This window comes from Priapulus caudatus, unplaced genomic scaffold (assembly GCF_000485595.1).
Source record: "Priapulus caudatus unplaced genomic scaffold, Priapulus_caudatus-5.0.1 Scaffold557, whole genome shotgun sequence".
Lineage (NCBI taxonomy): Eukaryota > Metazoa > Priapulida > Priapulimorpha > Priapulimorphida > Priapulidae > Priapulus > Priapulus caudatus.
In genome coordinates, this window is record NW_014577618.1 from 63,310 (window position 1) to 79,706 (window position 16,397).

The 16,397-nt window shown below is 48.3% G+C and overlaps 1 protein-coding gene and 1 long non-coding RNA gene across 2 annotated transcripts in view; both read right to left on the bottom strand.

The window, feature by feature from the left end:
• Positions 1–450: 450 nt before the first annotated feature.
• Positions 451–16,397, bottom strand: part of LOC106811625 (alpha-aminoadipic semialdehyde synthase, mitochondrial-like) — a 22,356-nt gene continuing 6,409 nt past the window's right edge. Inside the window, exons 6-9 of the mRNA XM_014815327.1 lie at positions 3,970–4,058; positions 3,423–3,599; positions 3,035–3,158; positions 451–1,542 (exon numbers count right to left, since the gene is read on the bottom strand). Coding sequence (XP_014670813.1) covers positions 1,476–1,542; positions 3,035–3,158; positions 3,423–3,599; positions 3,970–4,058 — 457 coding nt within the window. The 3' untranslated portion in view covers positions 451–1,475. The remainder of the gene's footprint in view (positions 1,543–3,034; positions 3,159–3,422; positions 3,600–3,969; positions 4,059–16,397) is intronic.
• Positions 9,375–11,893, bottom strand: LOC106811626. Its single transcript, XR_001394169.1, has 3 exons — positions 11,810–11,893; positions 11,113–11,241; positions 9,375–9,480 (listed from the first exon to the last, which is right to left on the bottom strand). It is a non-coding gene; the product is annotated as an uncharacterized LOC106811626 (long non-coding RNA).

Here is a 16,397-nt window from a genome sequence, read left to right on the forward strand (position 1 = left end):
TCATAGATCATTTATTATTTATCAAGAACGATGTTATTTCTCAGACGATTATTTTCAGTCAAGACAATGTATTTATTTTATCAAGACTGATATTATTTTCAAAAGACATTTATTTATCAATGACATTCATTATTTTATGCAAGGACGTTATTAATTTTATCAAGAGCGCTCAAATCTACACGGAAATAATGTGCGATTATCGCTACACAGCAGATTATGATTACCGAGGATAAATAGAAGAAGGACCCGCTAGCCAGTAATAGGTGCCCTGCTCCTGGTGGTACGATCTGCAACGAGTGCACTGTCTAATTTTCTATCAATTCCATAATGTACACTAGATTCACTTAGATTATTAGCTGTTATCCAACACTTTCTGTTATTTGGTATTGTTTATATATATATATATATATTATATTATGTATGCATTTATATACATACCATCAGCTAACAATCACACCACACAGCATGATATTATATTTCCCTCTATACACACACACATATATAATACATGTGTGTATACATACCAGTATATATTGTTAAGTAAAGAAACACTACACCAATATTATTTAGTATACAGACCATTATTTGAATGATTATTAGCAGACGAATGAAGGTTAACGGCCGGGCTTCGATACACCTGTATGTACATAATATGCTACACGGGCCTCTCCCGGGCCCATCGCCCCGACACTCCCAATGACCTTATCGTGACCTCGCAGCGGCAATGACCTACTACCAATCGACACACACACAACGGACAGACACTCGCATCCAGGCTCTGGGAGAACGTCGGTTAGTAGCCCACAGCAAGAGGCATGCACAAAGCACAGCGGCCCATTGTCGGAAACAAAACTAGCGTTAACGTTAGTCGTAACATTGACATCCTCTCTCGCAGACCGGACTTCAACGTACTGCTATGTGAGAAACTGGTAACTTTACCGCATTTCTATCAGAGGTCAATGAAAACAAATTCGTTTTCATTCACTCCCGTTTCAATCAGCAGTCTATCAAAAAAAATAGTTCAACGTTAAAAGTAATGTTAATTCCTACTTCCGACAACGGGCCCCCGAATTACGGTACAGATCTAGAGAGTATGATCTGAATATGAACAACAACCTTCGTTGCACATGCATGCAGATAGAGACGAACCCACAACCCGAACGCACGAGGAATGGCCGTCTTCAGACACGGACGACAAGCACAAGGAAGATTCGCCACCGAAAAATTTGCGAGACGGCGTGCAGAAGAGACGAGGAAAGTTCGTCCGAAGACAAGAGAGTCGCGCTCGAAAGAGTCGTCGAGATTTCACACGGAAGACTCGTCGCAAAGCGGTTGTCGCTACGGGATACAGATGGCGCCACGGCGCGGAGACGATCGAAGGGAGAGGAGACGGAGCGCGAGCCGCGGTCGGCCGCCTCCAGGTGGAGCCTCTGTTCTTGACGCTGCAGCGATACGCGGCGGTGGCGCGGGAGAGATCACGCCGCGGATTGGTAGAACAGGTTGGAGTGGGCGGACATGTTGTTTGGTGTTCCGTGGTGTAGCCTGCAAAGCACGTGAAACCTTCGTGAACAAGCGGCACGTGGAGAGAGAGAGAGAGAGAGAGAGAGAAAGGGAGAAAAATAGAGAGAGGAGGGGGAGAGAGAGACACAGAGAAAGAGAGAGTGAGAGAGGGAGAAAGAGAGAGAGCGAAAGGGAGACAGAGAGAGAGAGAGAGAGAGAGAGAGAGAGAGAGAAATAGTGAGAGGGAGAAAGAGAATGAGAGAGGAGGGGGAGAGAGAGACACACAGAGAGAAAGAGAGTAAGAGAGAGAAAGAGAGACAGAGAGAGAGAGAGAGAAAAAGGGAGAAAAATAGAGAGAGGGCGAAAGAGAATGAGAGAGGAAGGGAGAGAGAGAAAGAGAGAGAGAGAGAGAGAGAGAGAGAGAGTGAGAGCGAGAGAGAGAGTAAGAGAGAGAGAGAGAGAGAGAGAAAGGGAGAAAAATAGTGAGCGGGAGAAAGAGAATGAGAGAGGAGGGGTAGAGAGAGAGACACAGAGAGAGAGAGAGACAGAGAGAGTGAGAGAGAGAGAGAGAGCCTAAGGGAGAAAAATAGAGAGAGGGAGAAAGAGAATGAGAGAAGAGAGGAGAGAGAGACACACAGAGAGAAAGAGTAAGAGAGAGAGAGAGAGAGACAGAGAGAGTGAGAGATAGTGAAAGGGAGAAAAATAGAAAGAGGGAGAAAGAGAATGAGAGAGAAAGGGAGAGAGAGAGAGAGAGAGACATGGACTCAAGTGCGTGCATGGTAGAACCCACTAACGACTTGACAATCGCAGTGAATGCATGCAGGATGGAGAGACTGAGAGAGGGAGACGAAGGGTGTGGCCACTAAACGTCATATTGTTTCGCTTATATCGTCATGTATGTCATCGTTTATAGTCTAACAGTATAAAAGGAGTCTAGTCACACTGCTATTCCTATTCCTACTGCTACTATGATGAGCTATGATGAACATATCTATAGTAAAGATATCAATGTATATAATGTACGCACGCATATTTTGATATATACATACATAATATCAGAAGTAGATAATCTATTAGAACCTATTATCTACTTCTGATAATATATATATATATATATATACTTACATACATAGATATTTTCATATATGTCTACTATTACTATTACAACTCAAGCTAGTTAGCATATAGCAGCAAGCCACCTAAATCTAAGTTACTGTTATTTAAACACAAGTCACTCGACTTTGTCGAGTCGAAGCACGAGTGGAAAAAGGTAGAAAAATAGAACAAAAAGAAGAGCATTTACACAGCGACAGCGAGAATCGACGAATGACGATGAGGAAAAAAAACCGGGAACGTGCGCGCGTCCAGACGGACGACGCTAGCACCGTGGCCGCGCAAAAATGGCGTCTCGGCCGATCTATTCGCGGCGTCTGCCGCGGTCGTCGCCGAGGGAACGTGCGAGCATGCAATGCGGCGACTCGGCGGGGACAGGGGGCGCCGGCGTCCCCGCCGACCGCGCTCGTGCACAACTCACGGGGAGTACTCCGGGTAGGACACCGTTTCCGTGGCGACGATTCCCTCGTACGCCAGCCGCTTCAGCATCGTCCGGTAGATCTCCGGCATCAGAGGGATCACTATGCCCTTATGTTGGATCTCGTCTGCAAAACAAGAGCGCAGCACGCCACTGAGTCCAACGTCGTCCCGTAGATATCGTGATCCCATAAAGGAATTATAAGCGCCGTGCCAAATTTCTTCTTCGTCCTTCTTCTTCTCCTTCGTTTTCCGCACGACAATAATTCTGCTGACCCCGTCCCCGTCCACGCCGACACAGACCCGACCTCCTGACACCAGCACCAATCAACCCCCACCCACGCCCCAGGGCCAGCACCGACCCCCAACTCGTGCGCGACACCCACGTATACCTTCCAGCAGCATCTTGGAGGCGATGGCGGTCGGATAGCCGACGCACTTGGCCATGGCGGAGTAACCGCGCGGGTCGCCGTAGACGACCAGGTTGATGTGGCGCACCTCCGTCTCCTTGTCGGCCCGCTCCACCGCGATGTTGTGCCGCAGAACGATGATGTCTCGCTCGTTAGCACCTGCGCGGGCGAGGGCTCGTTAGCGAGACACGCGACAAATCTAGAACATCTGCAGCCTTTACAGCGCTACTATTTTATTACGTAACATTAACGTTTATTATTATGATTATGTTATCATAGAATAATTATTATTAAAATATTACTCTGTCAAATTTGTTCTTATCGTCACCATCATCGTTGTTCTCGTATCAATCTTGCCGCATTTATACGGACGGTGTCACAACGGAAATAGGTATCGGTGCGTTGCCTCGGCAACCACAGCAACGACAGTTCCTCCTGCTCGGCCTTCCGCTATGAAAGAGGAAGCTATCGGGGTGAGCGAGGAGGGCGACGCGTGGGTGGAGCAGCCGCGAGCGATGACTATACTCACCGTAAGCGAGTCGCTTGGCCATGTAGTGCGAGACGGTCGCCAGCGGCGTGTTCTTCTTCTCGATCACATCGTCCGACAGCAGTCCCAGGCTGATGAAGGAGAGAGCGAGAGAGGGGGAGGCACGTGAGACAGTGTGAGACACCACGAGATAGTAAGAGATGGTGTGAGACATTGTGAGACACCGTGAGACATGGTGAAATACTGTCAGACACCGTTAGACACCATGAGTTACTGCGACGCAGTGTAAGACAGCGTGAGACACCGTGAGACACCGTGAGTCACTGCGACACAGTGTACAGACCCTGTAGACACCGTGCGTCCTGCCACGCAGTGTAAGACACCGTGAGAGCGACCGTGAGGACCCGTTAAGTCACTGCGACGCAGTGTAAAACAGCGTGAGACACCGTGAGTCACTGCAATGCAGTGTACGAACTCTTGGTGAGACCCCGTGAGTTAGCTGCCCACCAGTGTACGAGACCCTGTCGAGACACCGTGAGTTCCCTGCCACGCCGTGTAAGAACACCCGTGAGACCTATGAGTCACTGCCGCAGTGTAAGACAGCGTGAGCACCTGTGAGTCATCTGCGCACGCCAGTGTCAGACGCGTGAGACACCGTGATCACTGCCACGCAGTGTAAGACTGCGTGCGACTCGTGGCCGTGAGTCCCTGCACGTCAGTGTAAGACCGCGTGAGACAACCGTAGTCCCTGCACGCAGTGTAAGACATTGTGAGACACTTGTGAGAGCACTGGAGACATCCATGAGTTACTGCAACGTAGTGTACGACCTGTGCGACACTGTGACGACACTGTAAGACACTATGGCCACTGTGAGACACTCGTAGATTTAAATAACACGTCTACGCGACTCGAGACATGGAAGCGTATATTAACTTCAATTGCACTTTGCAACAACTGTGGTAATTCTGTTAGCATCAATGCCATTCAAAAATCCCATCGAGTTCGTGGCGAGCGGCGGTGACTGCTCACGTTGGCGATCGCGTGGAGTGACTGTTGTCCTGCTTGACGTTGTCGACCAACTGGCGTCCTTGAGCAATGGTCCAACCTCATGTCAGTGGCTGGTCAAGCGCGTCGCACCTGAACTCTTTCTGTGGACCAGCGGCCGACCGGCGTGAGTAAACAACCGAACGAACTGACGCCGGCCGACGGCCATTATCAACAACGAACAACTGATGACGGGAGAAGGCATGAGAACGCCGGAGCAATTGACCGATAGAATGGTGTGAGAACTGACGGAACCCGTCGCCCCTTTCGCTCCACAGCTTCCGTTTTTCCCAGCTGCATCCTAGATCCAGCCTACTAAAACGATTCACAGTTTTACCACAGCCACTCCTCCGCTTCTTCCTCATCTCGGTCACCACACTACATTCGCCGTAGCCGTTGCAGAACACAGGGCCGGGGCGGCGCAAATTTGTTTTCTCCACTTGCGTTCCGGACCCGCACCCATAGATAGTGTTTTGTACTCTTCTGTTCGTATATATATGGTTGGATATCCGTTAGGTGTTAGGTTCGGGTATGGGTACGTTAGGTCGGTTAGGGTTAGCGTTCGTGATAGGTGGTATCATTTTAGCCATTGTTGCTTCGCGGACAGTCGAGTGAATGGAGTGCGCTCTTATTGGCCTGTGGTCGCGGACTCAAGTCGGGGAAAAAATTTGCGGACCGGCGCACCGGTGTTTGAAAGCCTCGAGGCCCTCTAGGTCTCAGCAGTAGTGTAATGTGGTAGACAGGATTCGCCGGTGGGAACGCTGGCAGGTGGTCGGCGACGTGAACGCCTCCCAGCCACGAACCGCGTGATCGATCCCACGCCCATGGCTGAAACGAGCTGAGTCCTCACCACTGCATATGAGCTGTCTCACTCACCCCATGCTATCGGCTGTCCACTCACCCATCGCTATCGAGGCTGTCCACTCCCCACGCTCTTAGAGCTGTCTCCTCCACCCACGCTATAGAGCCTGTCTCACTCACCCCACCATACGAGCTGTCTCACTCACTCACCATCGCTATACGAGCTGTCCTCAGCTCACCCACTGTGCTATCTAGCGCTGTCTCCTCCACCACCGATAAGAGCTGTCTCACTCACTCCACCCATGCTATAGAGCTGTCTCACTCTCACCCATGCTATAGAGCTGTTCCTCACTCACTCCACGCTGTAACGCTGTCTCAACGTGCCACATCACCCGCCTATACGTGCTTGTCTCACTCACTCACGCCCCGCTATAGCGCTGTCTCACTTCACCCACAACTATAGAGCTGTCCACTCACGCTCACGGCGCACGCTATAGAGCTGTCCTCACTCCCCACCTATAGAGCTGTCCTCGCTCACTCACGCTATCGAGCTCCTCACTCACTCTGCTACAGAGCTCACTCACTCACTCAGCCTCGTGGCGTCCACGCTCTCGACTGTCTCACTCCCCGCACCGATGGGTCGCATAGAGCTGTCTCACTCACTCAGCGCTTAGAGCTGTCTCACTTCCACCCACGCTATAGAGCGTCTCACTCCCTCACCACGCTATCGAGCTGTCTCACTCCCGCCTCTATCGAGCTGTCTCACACTCACCACGGCTATAGGAGCTGTCTCACTCACGACCCCGCTATAGAGCTCAGTCACTCACCCACCTGCTACCCAGAGCTCACCTCACTCACCGCTGCTAACAGAGCGTCTCCCTCCATCTCACTGCTACAGAGCTCACTCACTTCACCACGCTATCAGAGCTGTCTCACTCCCCCACGCTATAGAGCTGTCCTCACTCACCTCACGCTATAGAGCTACTCACTCACGCTCACGCTATGTAGCGCTGTCTCACTCACTCACTCGCTGCTACAGAGCTCACTCACTCACTCACCGCTATAGGCTGTCTACGTCCCCCACGCTACGCGCTGTCCTCACTCACCCCGTGATCTGCCGGTCCCCGATCGGATGCCGGTTCGGCGCGGTACGTCGTTGATGAGGCCGACCTGAGAAGACGCCTTGAGGCTTCGCAGAGCCCTGCACCCCAACACGATGCGTGAGGATGGATCTTCTTCTATATATATCCTATAGTATATAGAGAGAGAGAGCGAGAGAGCGAGAGCGCGAGAGACAGAGAGAGAGAGATAACACATGCAGCATGAAACCATGTTGCGATCTTATCTGCTCTGTCTGTCTGTCTGCCCAGCTGTTCGTCTATGTGTCTGTCTGTCTGTCTGTCTGTCTGCCCGGCTGTCTGTCTATGTGTCTGTCTGTCTGTCTGTCTGTCTGCCCGGCTGTCTGTCTATGTGTCTGTTTGTCTGTCTGTCTGTCTGTCTGTCCGTCTGTCTGTCTATGTGTCTGTCTGTCTGTCTGCCTATGTGTCTGTCTGTCTGGTCTGTCTGAGTGTCTGTTTGCGCCTGTCTGTTCTGTGTGTCTGTCTATCTCTCTATAGATTGGCGCCTCTCTGCCACGCTCTTGCCTCGCCGCGAGCTCGCTGGGTCGCCGTGAGGGACTCACGCCTGTAGCGGCAGGGTGCGGCGGATGATCGTGGTGCGCGCTGTCTCGATTCCGTCCGGCGACGCGTCCTTGCGAGGTGCGTTCGGCATCGCTCCGAGGTTGAATCCGGGCAGGAAGTCGATGTTCTGCGCGCGTCAGCACAGCGCCCTTCTGCACGTCGACGACCTGAACCGCGCGAAGGCAGATGTGGCGGAGTTAGATGATGATAAGGGAATGAATTGAACGCATTGGTGTAGGACCATGCCCAGGTGGAGCGACTCACAGTCAAAAGATATGACGTAGTGAAAGGTTTATCATCGCTGGAGTGGACATCTTATCTGCTTATCGAGTGAATACATACTACTTATTCTTATACAGGCATACAGATACAAGAGTCCCATCAATATATAGGAGTCACATCCCTGTTTAAGGAACATAAAATTTACTTACTTAAATACGCAATAATAGAGCTATACTACAGTGATACGTAGCTACATACATACACCAAGGCAAAACACAGTGAAGAAACATTCCAGTGAAGCCGGCATCCGCAGTTCTGAGGGCCCTACCTTTCCGTTGAGCCGGTATGCTCGCTCCGCTGTGAGCATTGTCCCTGAACACGCCCAGTGGACTGCCAGCTGCGATGGCAAAACAAAAGACACAGCATGTGCGTCGAGCGGCGCTGAGAGAGGATGCTCAGCCAAAAATTGGCAATCTGCCCACCCCACAGTGCCAGTACATTTTTAAGCTAACTAATTGCCTAATAATTATGATTTTACATACAATTTAAAGCTATTGACACTGAGAAATAACTGTATAAGAACTTCTTTTTTTACGCTGGTAGCGGACGGGCCCAACGGCCTGGGTTTTACCCTGAACTTGTATCGCAGGGATTTCTCGAGTTCTCTGGCGGCAGGCAAGTTCGACCGCCGCAGTACGAGATGAACGACTTCACCGTACTGCCTGCTGCCTTGTACCGACTCGATGGCACTCCATCGCGAGCAGGTGGTCCGATCCAGGGTCGTCCGTCGCCCCCGTCGTTGACGCGCTCGTTCGATGCGCGGGGCGCGCGCGCCTGGAACAGGGTTCGACAGCCGTCAGCATCGAATTTTAGCCACACCGTCAGCATTTTCACCCCGTAGAAATTCCACCGCCCTTTTACAATTCAGTGAACGGGGCGCCCTGCTGAGTGGGAGGCGTCAAGGGTGTGATGCTACTCGGGGGGGATGTGTTTCTGAGGCAAGCCGTGGGTTTTGGGTGGGGCATCGTGGATCGTAAGCCGCAAAACAATATAGTGTGGTAGCGGTTTCGCGACCGACCCTCTTTATTCCCTCCCAGCGCCTACACTTATTTTTTTTTATTGCATTTCTTTTACAGTAAAAAAAAAATCTTTAAAACAATTAAAAAATAAAAAATAACTGAATTGACCTTCCTGCTTCAAAGGCACGAACGCAATCTCGGCCTGGCGTTCGTAAATAAAATTCTTTCAAGAAATAAAATGTTTTTCCCCTACCTACCCTAAGTTTTTTTTCGGCATGTAACCGTAACCACACATATATTTAAGTTTTGGCCTAACGGGTGTAGACTGTGGCCAAACAGCTGTCGTGGCAGGAGCGGCCGCGGCGCAAACCATCAGCGTACACTCACTCTTGCTCGGCTCGGCGCCATCCACGTACACTCACTCTTGGCTCGAGCAGGGGGACCCGAAAACTTTTTTGAATCTGAATTGCCCATTTCCTGGCATTCGGCTATAGTTCACCACATGACGTAAATCTGACAAAAAAGAACAATCATGACCCCAACAAAAAATTTTCGATGCAGCTGAAATTCGTAGATTTTGATACCAAACTGGTCGTAGTGGTGCAAAAGGATAGAAATCTCGTATAAAATTACGGATAAATCGGGCAGTGGTTGGCAACCTCTGCCGTACACTCACTCTTGCTCGAGCTCGCGCATCTCCGGCGTCACGTAGCTGCTTGTCACCATGTTCGTCTGGTGGCGGATGCAGTGCTTCGCCACGCGGCCGTGCATGTCGTACGGCAGCAGGCTGCAAGAAAGCAAGCACACGCACCGATAACCATCAGTTATATCCTTCTACTTTATTATACATTATATATACATTATATCAATTCTTACTTTATTATATACATTATATATACATTATACATTCTACTTTATTATACATTATATATACATTATACATTCTACTTTATTATACATTATATATACATTATACATTCTACTTTATTATATTCTATCTACATTATAACCTTCTACTTTTATTATACAGTTATATATACCCTTCCCATTTCTGACCTTATTATACCCTTATATAATACATTATACCATCTACTTTATTAGGGCGCGTTCACACTGGCGCGAATTAGCCCGCTGCACTCCGTTTTGCATCGCGATCGCAATACGCGAGATTATTACAGTGTGAACGCAATAATACCCACTAATATCGCCGATGCAGCATCGCGCTCCACAAATCGCACTTTTGACTGCGATTATTTGGAATTAGCGCGATTATTTGGCGTGTGTGCCCGCTCGCTTGGAATTTAGCCGCGATATTTGCGTGTGTGAACGCTCGCGCAAATAGCCTCCCGGTATCTTCTATCCGCATCATTCCAAGCGAGTGAGCAGTGAGCATGTGCGCAGTGAGCATCATTGCCGACAGTGCGCATAGGCGCAGTTCTATTACCTGAATTATCGCCGCTCGGCGCATTAGCGCGATATTCGCCTGTTGTTGACACAACGACACAATTATCTCGGTATTTCATCGCGATTAGCATCGGCGTTTTTCTGTGTGGAACGCGCCTATACATTCTACCTTCTACGTTATACATCAATAGCAGCGATCCTGACTCGCATGAAAGGGAACAACGGTCCAGTTGTTGTTCCTTCTCACCTCCTTCCGCCATCAGCCAACTACCGCAATGGCAACAGCAACAACCAACAATTACCAAACAAAACACCAGCATCAACACCAACAACCAAACACAACAACAACCGCAATACCAACACTGCAGAAGCAACACAACAAGAGTTTGTCGAAACGAGCGCGACCTCCACGTGACCTCTCGTAGCTAGAGATGCTAGTGGCTAAGATCGCCATGGGCGACGCGGCGTACGTTACGCCCATGTTCATAGCAGGAGGACTGAAATTTTTACCGAGGACTTTTCCAGCACAGACTTTTCAAGAACCTTTTATGGAAATTCACGGACATTTTCTCATGACATTTTATCAGAATTCACGACACCGAACTAAACCATAGCCTGGCTTATTTACTAACCGCATCTTATCATCTGCATGTTCACCTTTAAACTTACCTGAATCACATTAATAACCCCTTCTAAAACACTGTCCTTCTACACATACCTTGATTTACTCGACTGATTTTACTGACTTACTGTAATTGTGCTCATCATTTAACTGTCTATCGTGTCTTAGCTTTTAACTCATTTAACGGCAACTTTTTATCTGAGGTTGCCACATTTTGGAATGGACAAAATTTCTCTTTTATACAGGCAAGGATGTCTTTCTCAAATTCCAGACCATTTTCATGAAATTTCACGCATCTTTTCAAGCCAAAATCCAACATTTACTAATTAAGTACTTTTCAAGACTCCCCTCAAATTCAGGACTTTTCAAGGACTGTGCGAACCATGAACTTACCTGATGACGAGATCGTGGTCCTGCACGAGGGAACTGAGAGCTTCATCGTCGTTGGCGACGTCGACGACGCCGCGTCACGCGGCAACCTCGACGCCATCCTGCTGGACTTCAGTGCTCACAGACACGACGCTGCAGATACACGCTACTCTGCACTGTCAGTTGCTAATGTAACACAGAAGAGCAAGAGCGAGAGAGACAAATAGAGAGAGAGAGCAAAGATAATAAGAGCCGAGAGGAGAGAGGAAGAGGGTGACAGATGGAGCGGGAGCGCGGGGGAGCAAAAGCGAGGGAGAGAGAGCATAGGCCAGGGCGACAGAGAGAGGGAGGGGGACAGAGACAAAGGGAAAGGTAGGGGAAGAAAGGGTATCAGAGAGGGAATGAGGGAGGAAGGATGGAGGGAGCGAGCGAGGGAAAGAAGAGACGAGAGAAAGAAAGAGAGCGAGAGAACGAGCGAGAGAGAGAGAGAGAGCTCGAGAGGCTAGAGAGAGCTGAGAGCGGAGAGAGAGAGCGAGAGAGAGAAGAGAAGAAGAGAGATGAGAAAGAGAGAAAGAAGAGTGCGCGAGAGAGAGTCGAGGAGAGATAGAGAGCGAGCGCGCCGAGAAACGAGCGGAGAGAGAGAGCGCACGAGCGTGAGCGAAGAAGAGAGAGCGAGACCACGCACGTGAAGAAAAAAAGAAGCATCAATACAGGGTCTTACCTACGGTGAGCATGATAATTGGCGTTGCGCGACAGGTATTCGACGAGGGCGGGGCGGACACGTATCCGCGGCCGAGGCACGAGACTCGCTTCACGTCGTCCTGACGCATCGCGCCTTTTGCCGAGCCCTACCTCTGCACCAACGCCGCGTAACCGAGGTCCAACGTAGGTCAAAGGTCACCTTAACCGAAGGGTGTTTGGCGCCTTCGATCCGGCAGAGGTGTCATTCTACTTCCAGGAGTAAAAATATCAAAGGGGCCTATATAACATAATAAAGGGGTTGGCAGGAGGTTTGTTTCACCGCGTGTGTTTGTTGGTTTGTGGTTTTGTGGCGTTTGGTTTGTTTGTGTCAGCCTAACTTAAACAAGTTCTTGGACGGATTGTACATAAACATTTCAGGATAGGTCAGAAATGGGCTAACTTAAACTTCATGTAGATTTGGTGGTGATCCGGATCTCCATTCATTAATTAATTAATCAATCAAATTTTCCAGGATCGGTCAGCCAACTCGTAAGTAACTTTAGAAGTGCTTAACATTTTGGTCCGTGATCCGGATGCCACTTAATTATTTAATTTAATTAATTAATTACTAACAATTTTCAGTGAGCGAATGACTGCCTTGGGCCGGAGGTACTACTAGGGCCACAGCCACCCGCACAGTTGCCGCGCTATAGATTTTGTTGCTCTTGATGATCATATATGGCACGGTGTTCAGCGAGGAAAGCAAGACTTGTTTTGGTTTGCTTGCTCACGTATTGAAAACAGCTGGCGATAAGTGATGCGGGCCGCCGAAAACTAGCATTTCTTTTCCGAATAGTACCACGCTGACACAGCCCCCATCAGGTAATCCCCGTTTCCACCGACCAATTCGGCTCCCGCATTCGACACCACACCCTCAGCGTCGCTTCACCGAGCGCTGCGTACCTGCTCTGGCAGCGCGCGCAGGTTTTTGGCGGCGTAGCGCGAAATGGTAGTTGCAGAATGCCAGGGGATTGGCGGGCGCGCGAAGCAAAAGCCGATTTCCTACTCTAGGAAACCGGTGGATATATGTTTCCATGCCATCGAAGGTTCGCGTGACGTCAGTGTACGTCCGTGTGACGTCACCACCATAGACCCATCCGCCTCCATTCGACTCCCATCTGTTTTTAATTATTTTTTATTTTTCTATTTTTCTATCTTTTATCCTTTTTAATCTTGTTGTGTTAGTGTTCTGTTTCGTATTAGTGTTAATTAAATTTAATTTAGGGTACGGGTAGGGTTAGGGTTAGGGTTAGAGTTAGAGTTCGGGTTAGGGTTAGGGTTAGGTTAGGGTTTAGGGTTGGGTTCGGTGTAGGGTTGGTTCAGGTTAGGGTTAGTAAGGTTTTTGCATCAGGTATGTGCGTGACGGAGCCCATCAGCACTAGGTTGTATCATTCCACTTACCCTTCGGAGATAGCCGAGTTCGTGGCGTGTACGTACACTGACGTCACGCGAAACGCTTCGATGGCATCGGAAAGCCTATATCCACCGCTAGGAACATAGAAGCAGGTAGAAGGGCCATCGACAGGGGGATAGAGTGCGCCACTTTCACACCAAGATTTTATTTGATAACCCACAAGGAGCTATATTCAACACGCCGCAGTTAGATGCGATATTGTTGACTACTACACTAGGATATGACTCCTAGGCACTTAAAAACAAGAAAAAACACTAACCCTACCCTCACCACACCCTAACCCTAACTAACCTAACGCCTACCTTTTTTTATTTTAAAAACATTAAATTAAATCCAAGTGGCTAGTAGTCATACAATCGCATCTAACGCCCGAGTGCTATATTCAACTGGCGACAGAGCCGACAGTCTATATAATTGCGCGTTCATATACTATCGACTACACTTTGCATGCTACTGTCAACGCGAGCGCCACTTCTATAGAACCGGTCACCCTTCCGGCATTGGGGCCAATTAACATTGGCATTCTCTTGAGTGGCTTTGTCCTGTATATTGTTCTCCACCATCGCATCTGTATACATCTGTTACATGTATCAATTTGACAAGAATATAGTTTGCTATTGTTTCGCACGAAATCTAATGACGGCACATCTGTGGATGCTGTATGACCAAGGTCCCTTGGATGGCTCAAGTTTCAGATCGAGTCTCACTCACTATAAAGCGCGCAGGGCTTGTTGCTCAGTCCTCGGTATTCATCTCCGTTAGCGTGAGGCCCAGTGCTACAATGAGCCGTCTCTGTCACATATAGGCAGGACAAATCCCATGAAAATTCTTCTAGCTCTCAGACTATGTCCCTCTCTCCTATAGCTGGTCCCCACTCACTGGAAACTATATCATTCCCGAATCGATCGTAAAATCTCTCCCTAGCCAGCAGCCGTGCATGATGTATATATTTACTATACTCTACTCGGAGGCTGTACCGCTCCCGGCCGCGAATTTTTTTTCTAACCAACGATCTCGCAGTCGAACATCTGATTGTTGTGATTGGTTCATCCTGTCTCCTGATGGTTCAGAAAACACATGTGCTGGCTTATTAGCAGATGTCATGTGCTATTTCTCATGAGTCTTCCTGGCGTAATGGAATAGCACACCAGATTTATGTCTGAAACGGTCGGTGGTTGTCGAATCCGCGTTGCTTTTTAATTCTTTTTTGTTTTCTGTCTTGGTTAGGGTTAGGGTTTAGGGTAGGGTTGAGGGTTAGGATTAGGGTTTATGGTTAGGGTTCGGATTTAGGGTTAGGGTTAGGGTCATACTGGATCCTTACGTCATTAATGATTACGTCATATAAACAGCCATTAAGAGCAGTCCACAATTCTGGCATGGATAGTTGGTTGAAAAAAAAATGTCGGCATCCCGGCCTCACTCCATGTTCCTATTTTAGGGTACGGCATATGCTCGTTCCGCGTCCCTTTGCAAGCACCCCCTATCTCAGGACTGCTAAAATCTGAACCCTACCCTTTTTTCGCGGTTTTTTGTGCGGGTTTTTCGCTCCCTTGGAGACCTCCCTAAATCCGGACACTGCTCAAATGTTCCGCCCTATCTCAGGTGGCTCTCATTCCAACCGTAGTGAACGTTAGTGTAGTGCGTGTGGCAACTGTCGAACGCAGTCTACACTACGGTAGTGTAGCGTCAGTGGATGCAAGGGGAACTAAGGCGGCAATATTTTTACATTCAAAATTACATCAATTCCTGTAATGAGCTTCAAACCTAGCAGGACTTTCAGCGATATTGATCCGGGATTTGATAGTTTTCTATGATTACTTCGATGAACGAGAGGAGAAAAAACCCCCTTTTAAAGAAATCTCCGGTGAAAAGTCCCAATACCCCCTCCGTTTTTACAATTCTTAGACCGGATTTTGTCGCGCGAAAAATCGCCCCTTTACCGGAGATTTTGGGAACGCGCATTGCGGTCCCTGCCGACCGTCGGAGTGGGGCGGCCGGGTACAAGATATAGGGCGACGTTTCATCGCCGGTGACCCATGCTTCTGGCACCGATCGCCCCGCGCACTACACCACTCGCAACGCCGCCAGCACAGCCCACCCCCACCCAACAACATCGTGGCAGGCTCTCAGAACTAGATGTTGGTAAAAACCCCGCAACGAGCTGTCATAGTATATATATGTTGTCTATTTATCTATTATTATAATATGATATATATCTTATCTATATATATTATATATATCTATATTATTATATATATAGTATTATATCAGAGCCCGTTCTGGGAAGCAGGCGCTGAGGATAGACAGTATTTTTTGCCAGATTTAACAGGCACATCGCCAAACAGAGCACACGCACCCACAGTGAGCGTCAAAATTTCGAAGGGCACTTTGACATCTACCCGTATTTTCCAATACGGCAAATACGTCTTGAAAATCGCCCCCTGATCTATCGACTAGAGCCGCGCTGTTTCTCCGCGTGCGCCGTTCTCTCGTGTGCGGCTACTGAACAAGTTATCGGATTTTAGGTCGCCAACGTGAGGCCAACACGAAACGCTCCCTATCCCCAACTAGCTCGTGACTACGGTAATCAATAGATCAGGATTTCAGTTAGCAGTCATCGCTATATGTACCGTCCGTATAGGGTCTATCGTTCCCTGACCTCTGTTTGCCGCTGGTATTCTAGCTATTCGGACTAACCCTAACCTCTAACCCATAATATATATGATCTATTTCTATATATATATATATTATATATATATATATCTACTATTATAATCATTTATATATATATACTATATATCCATATATTTAGTCAGAAATAGCTAAATACGGCCAGGTTAAAGCAGAGTCGGAGCATAGACCTTATCTGCATATACATGTAACGTCCAGCACACGGATCAACTGTCGCGTAAAAATTCCTATCCAACAGCATCTGCTATATTATTATATATAAGATATACTATTACGTTTGAATATTCTATATATCTTTTCTATACTAGTATATATATATATACTATCGTATACTATACGAAATACACCCGTAGTCAAGAGCATATGCTGCTGACCAATAGCATAGTCGTTATATGATTATACTGCAACATATGTATATAGGCAATCCCGCCTGCAGGTACCAGTAATCTCACAAAGTGTTACC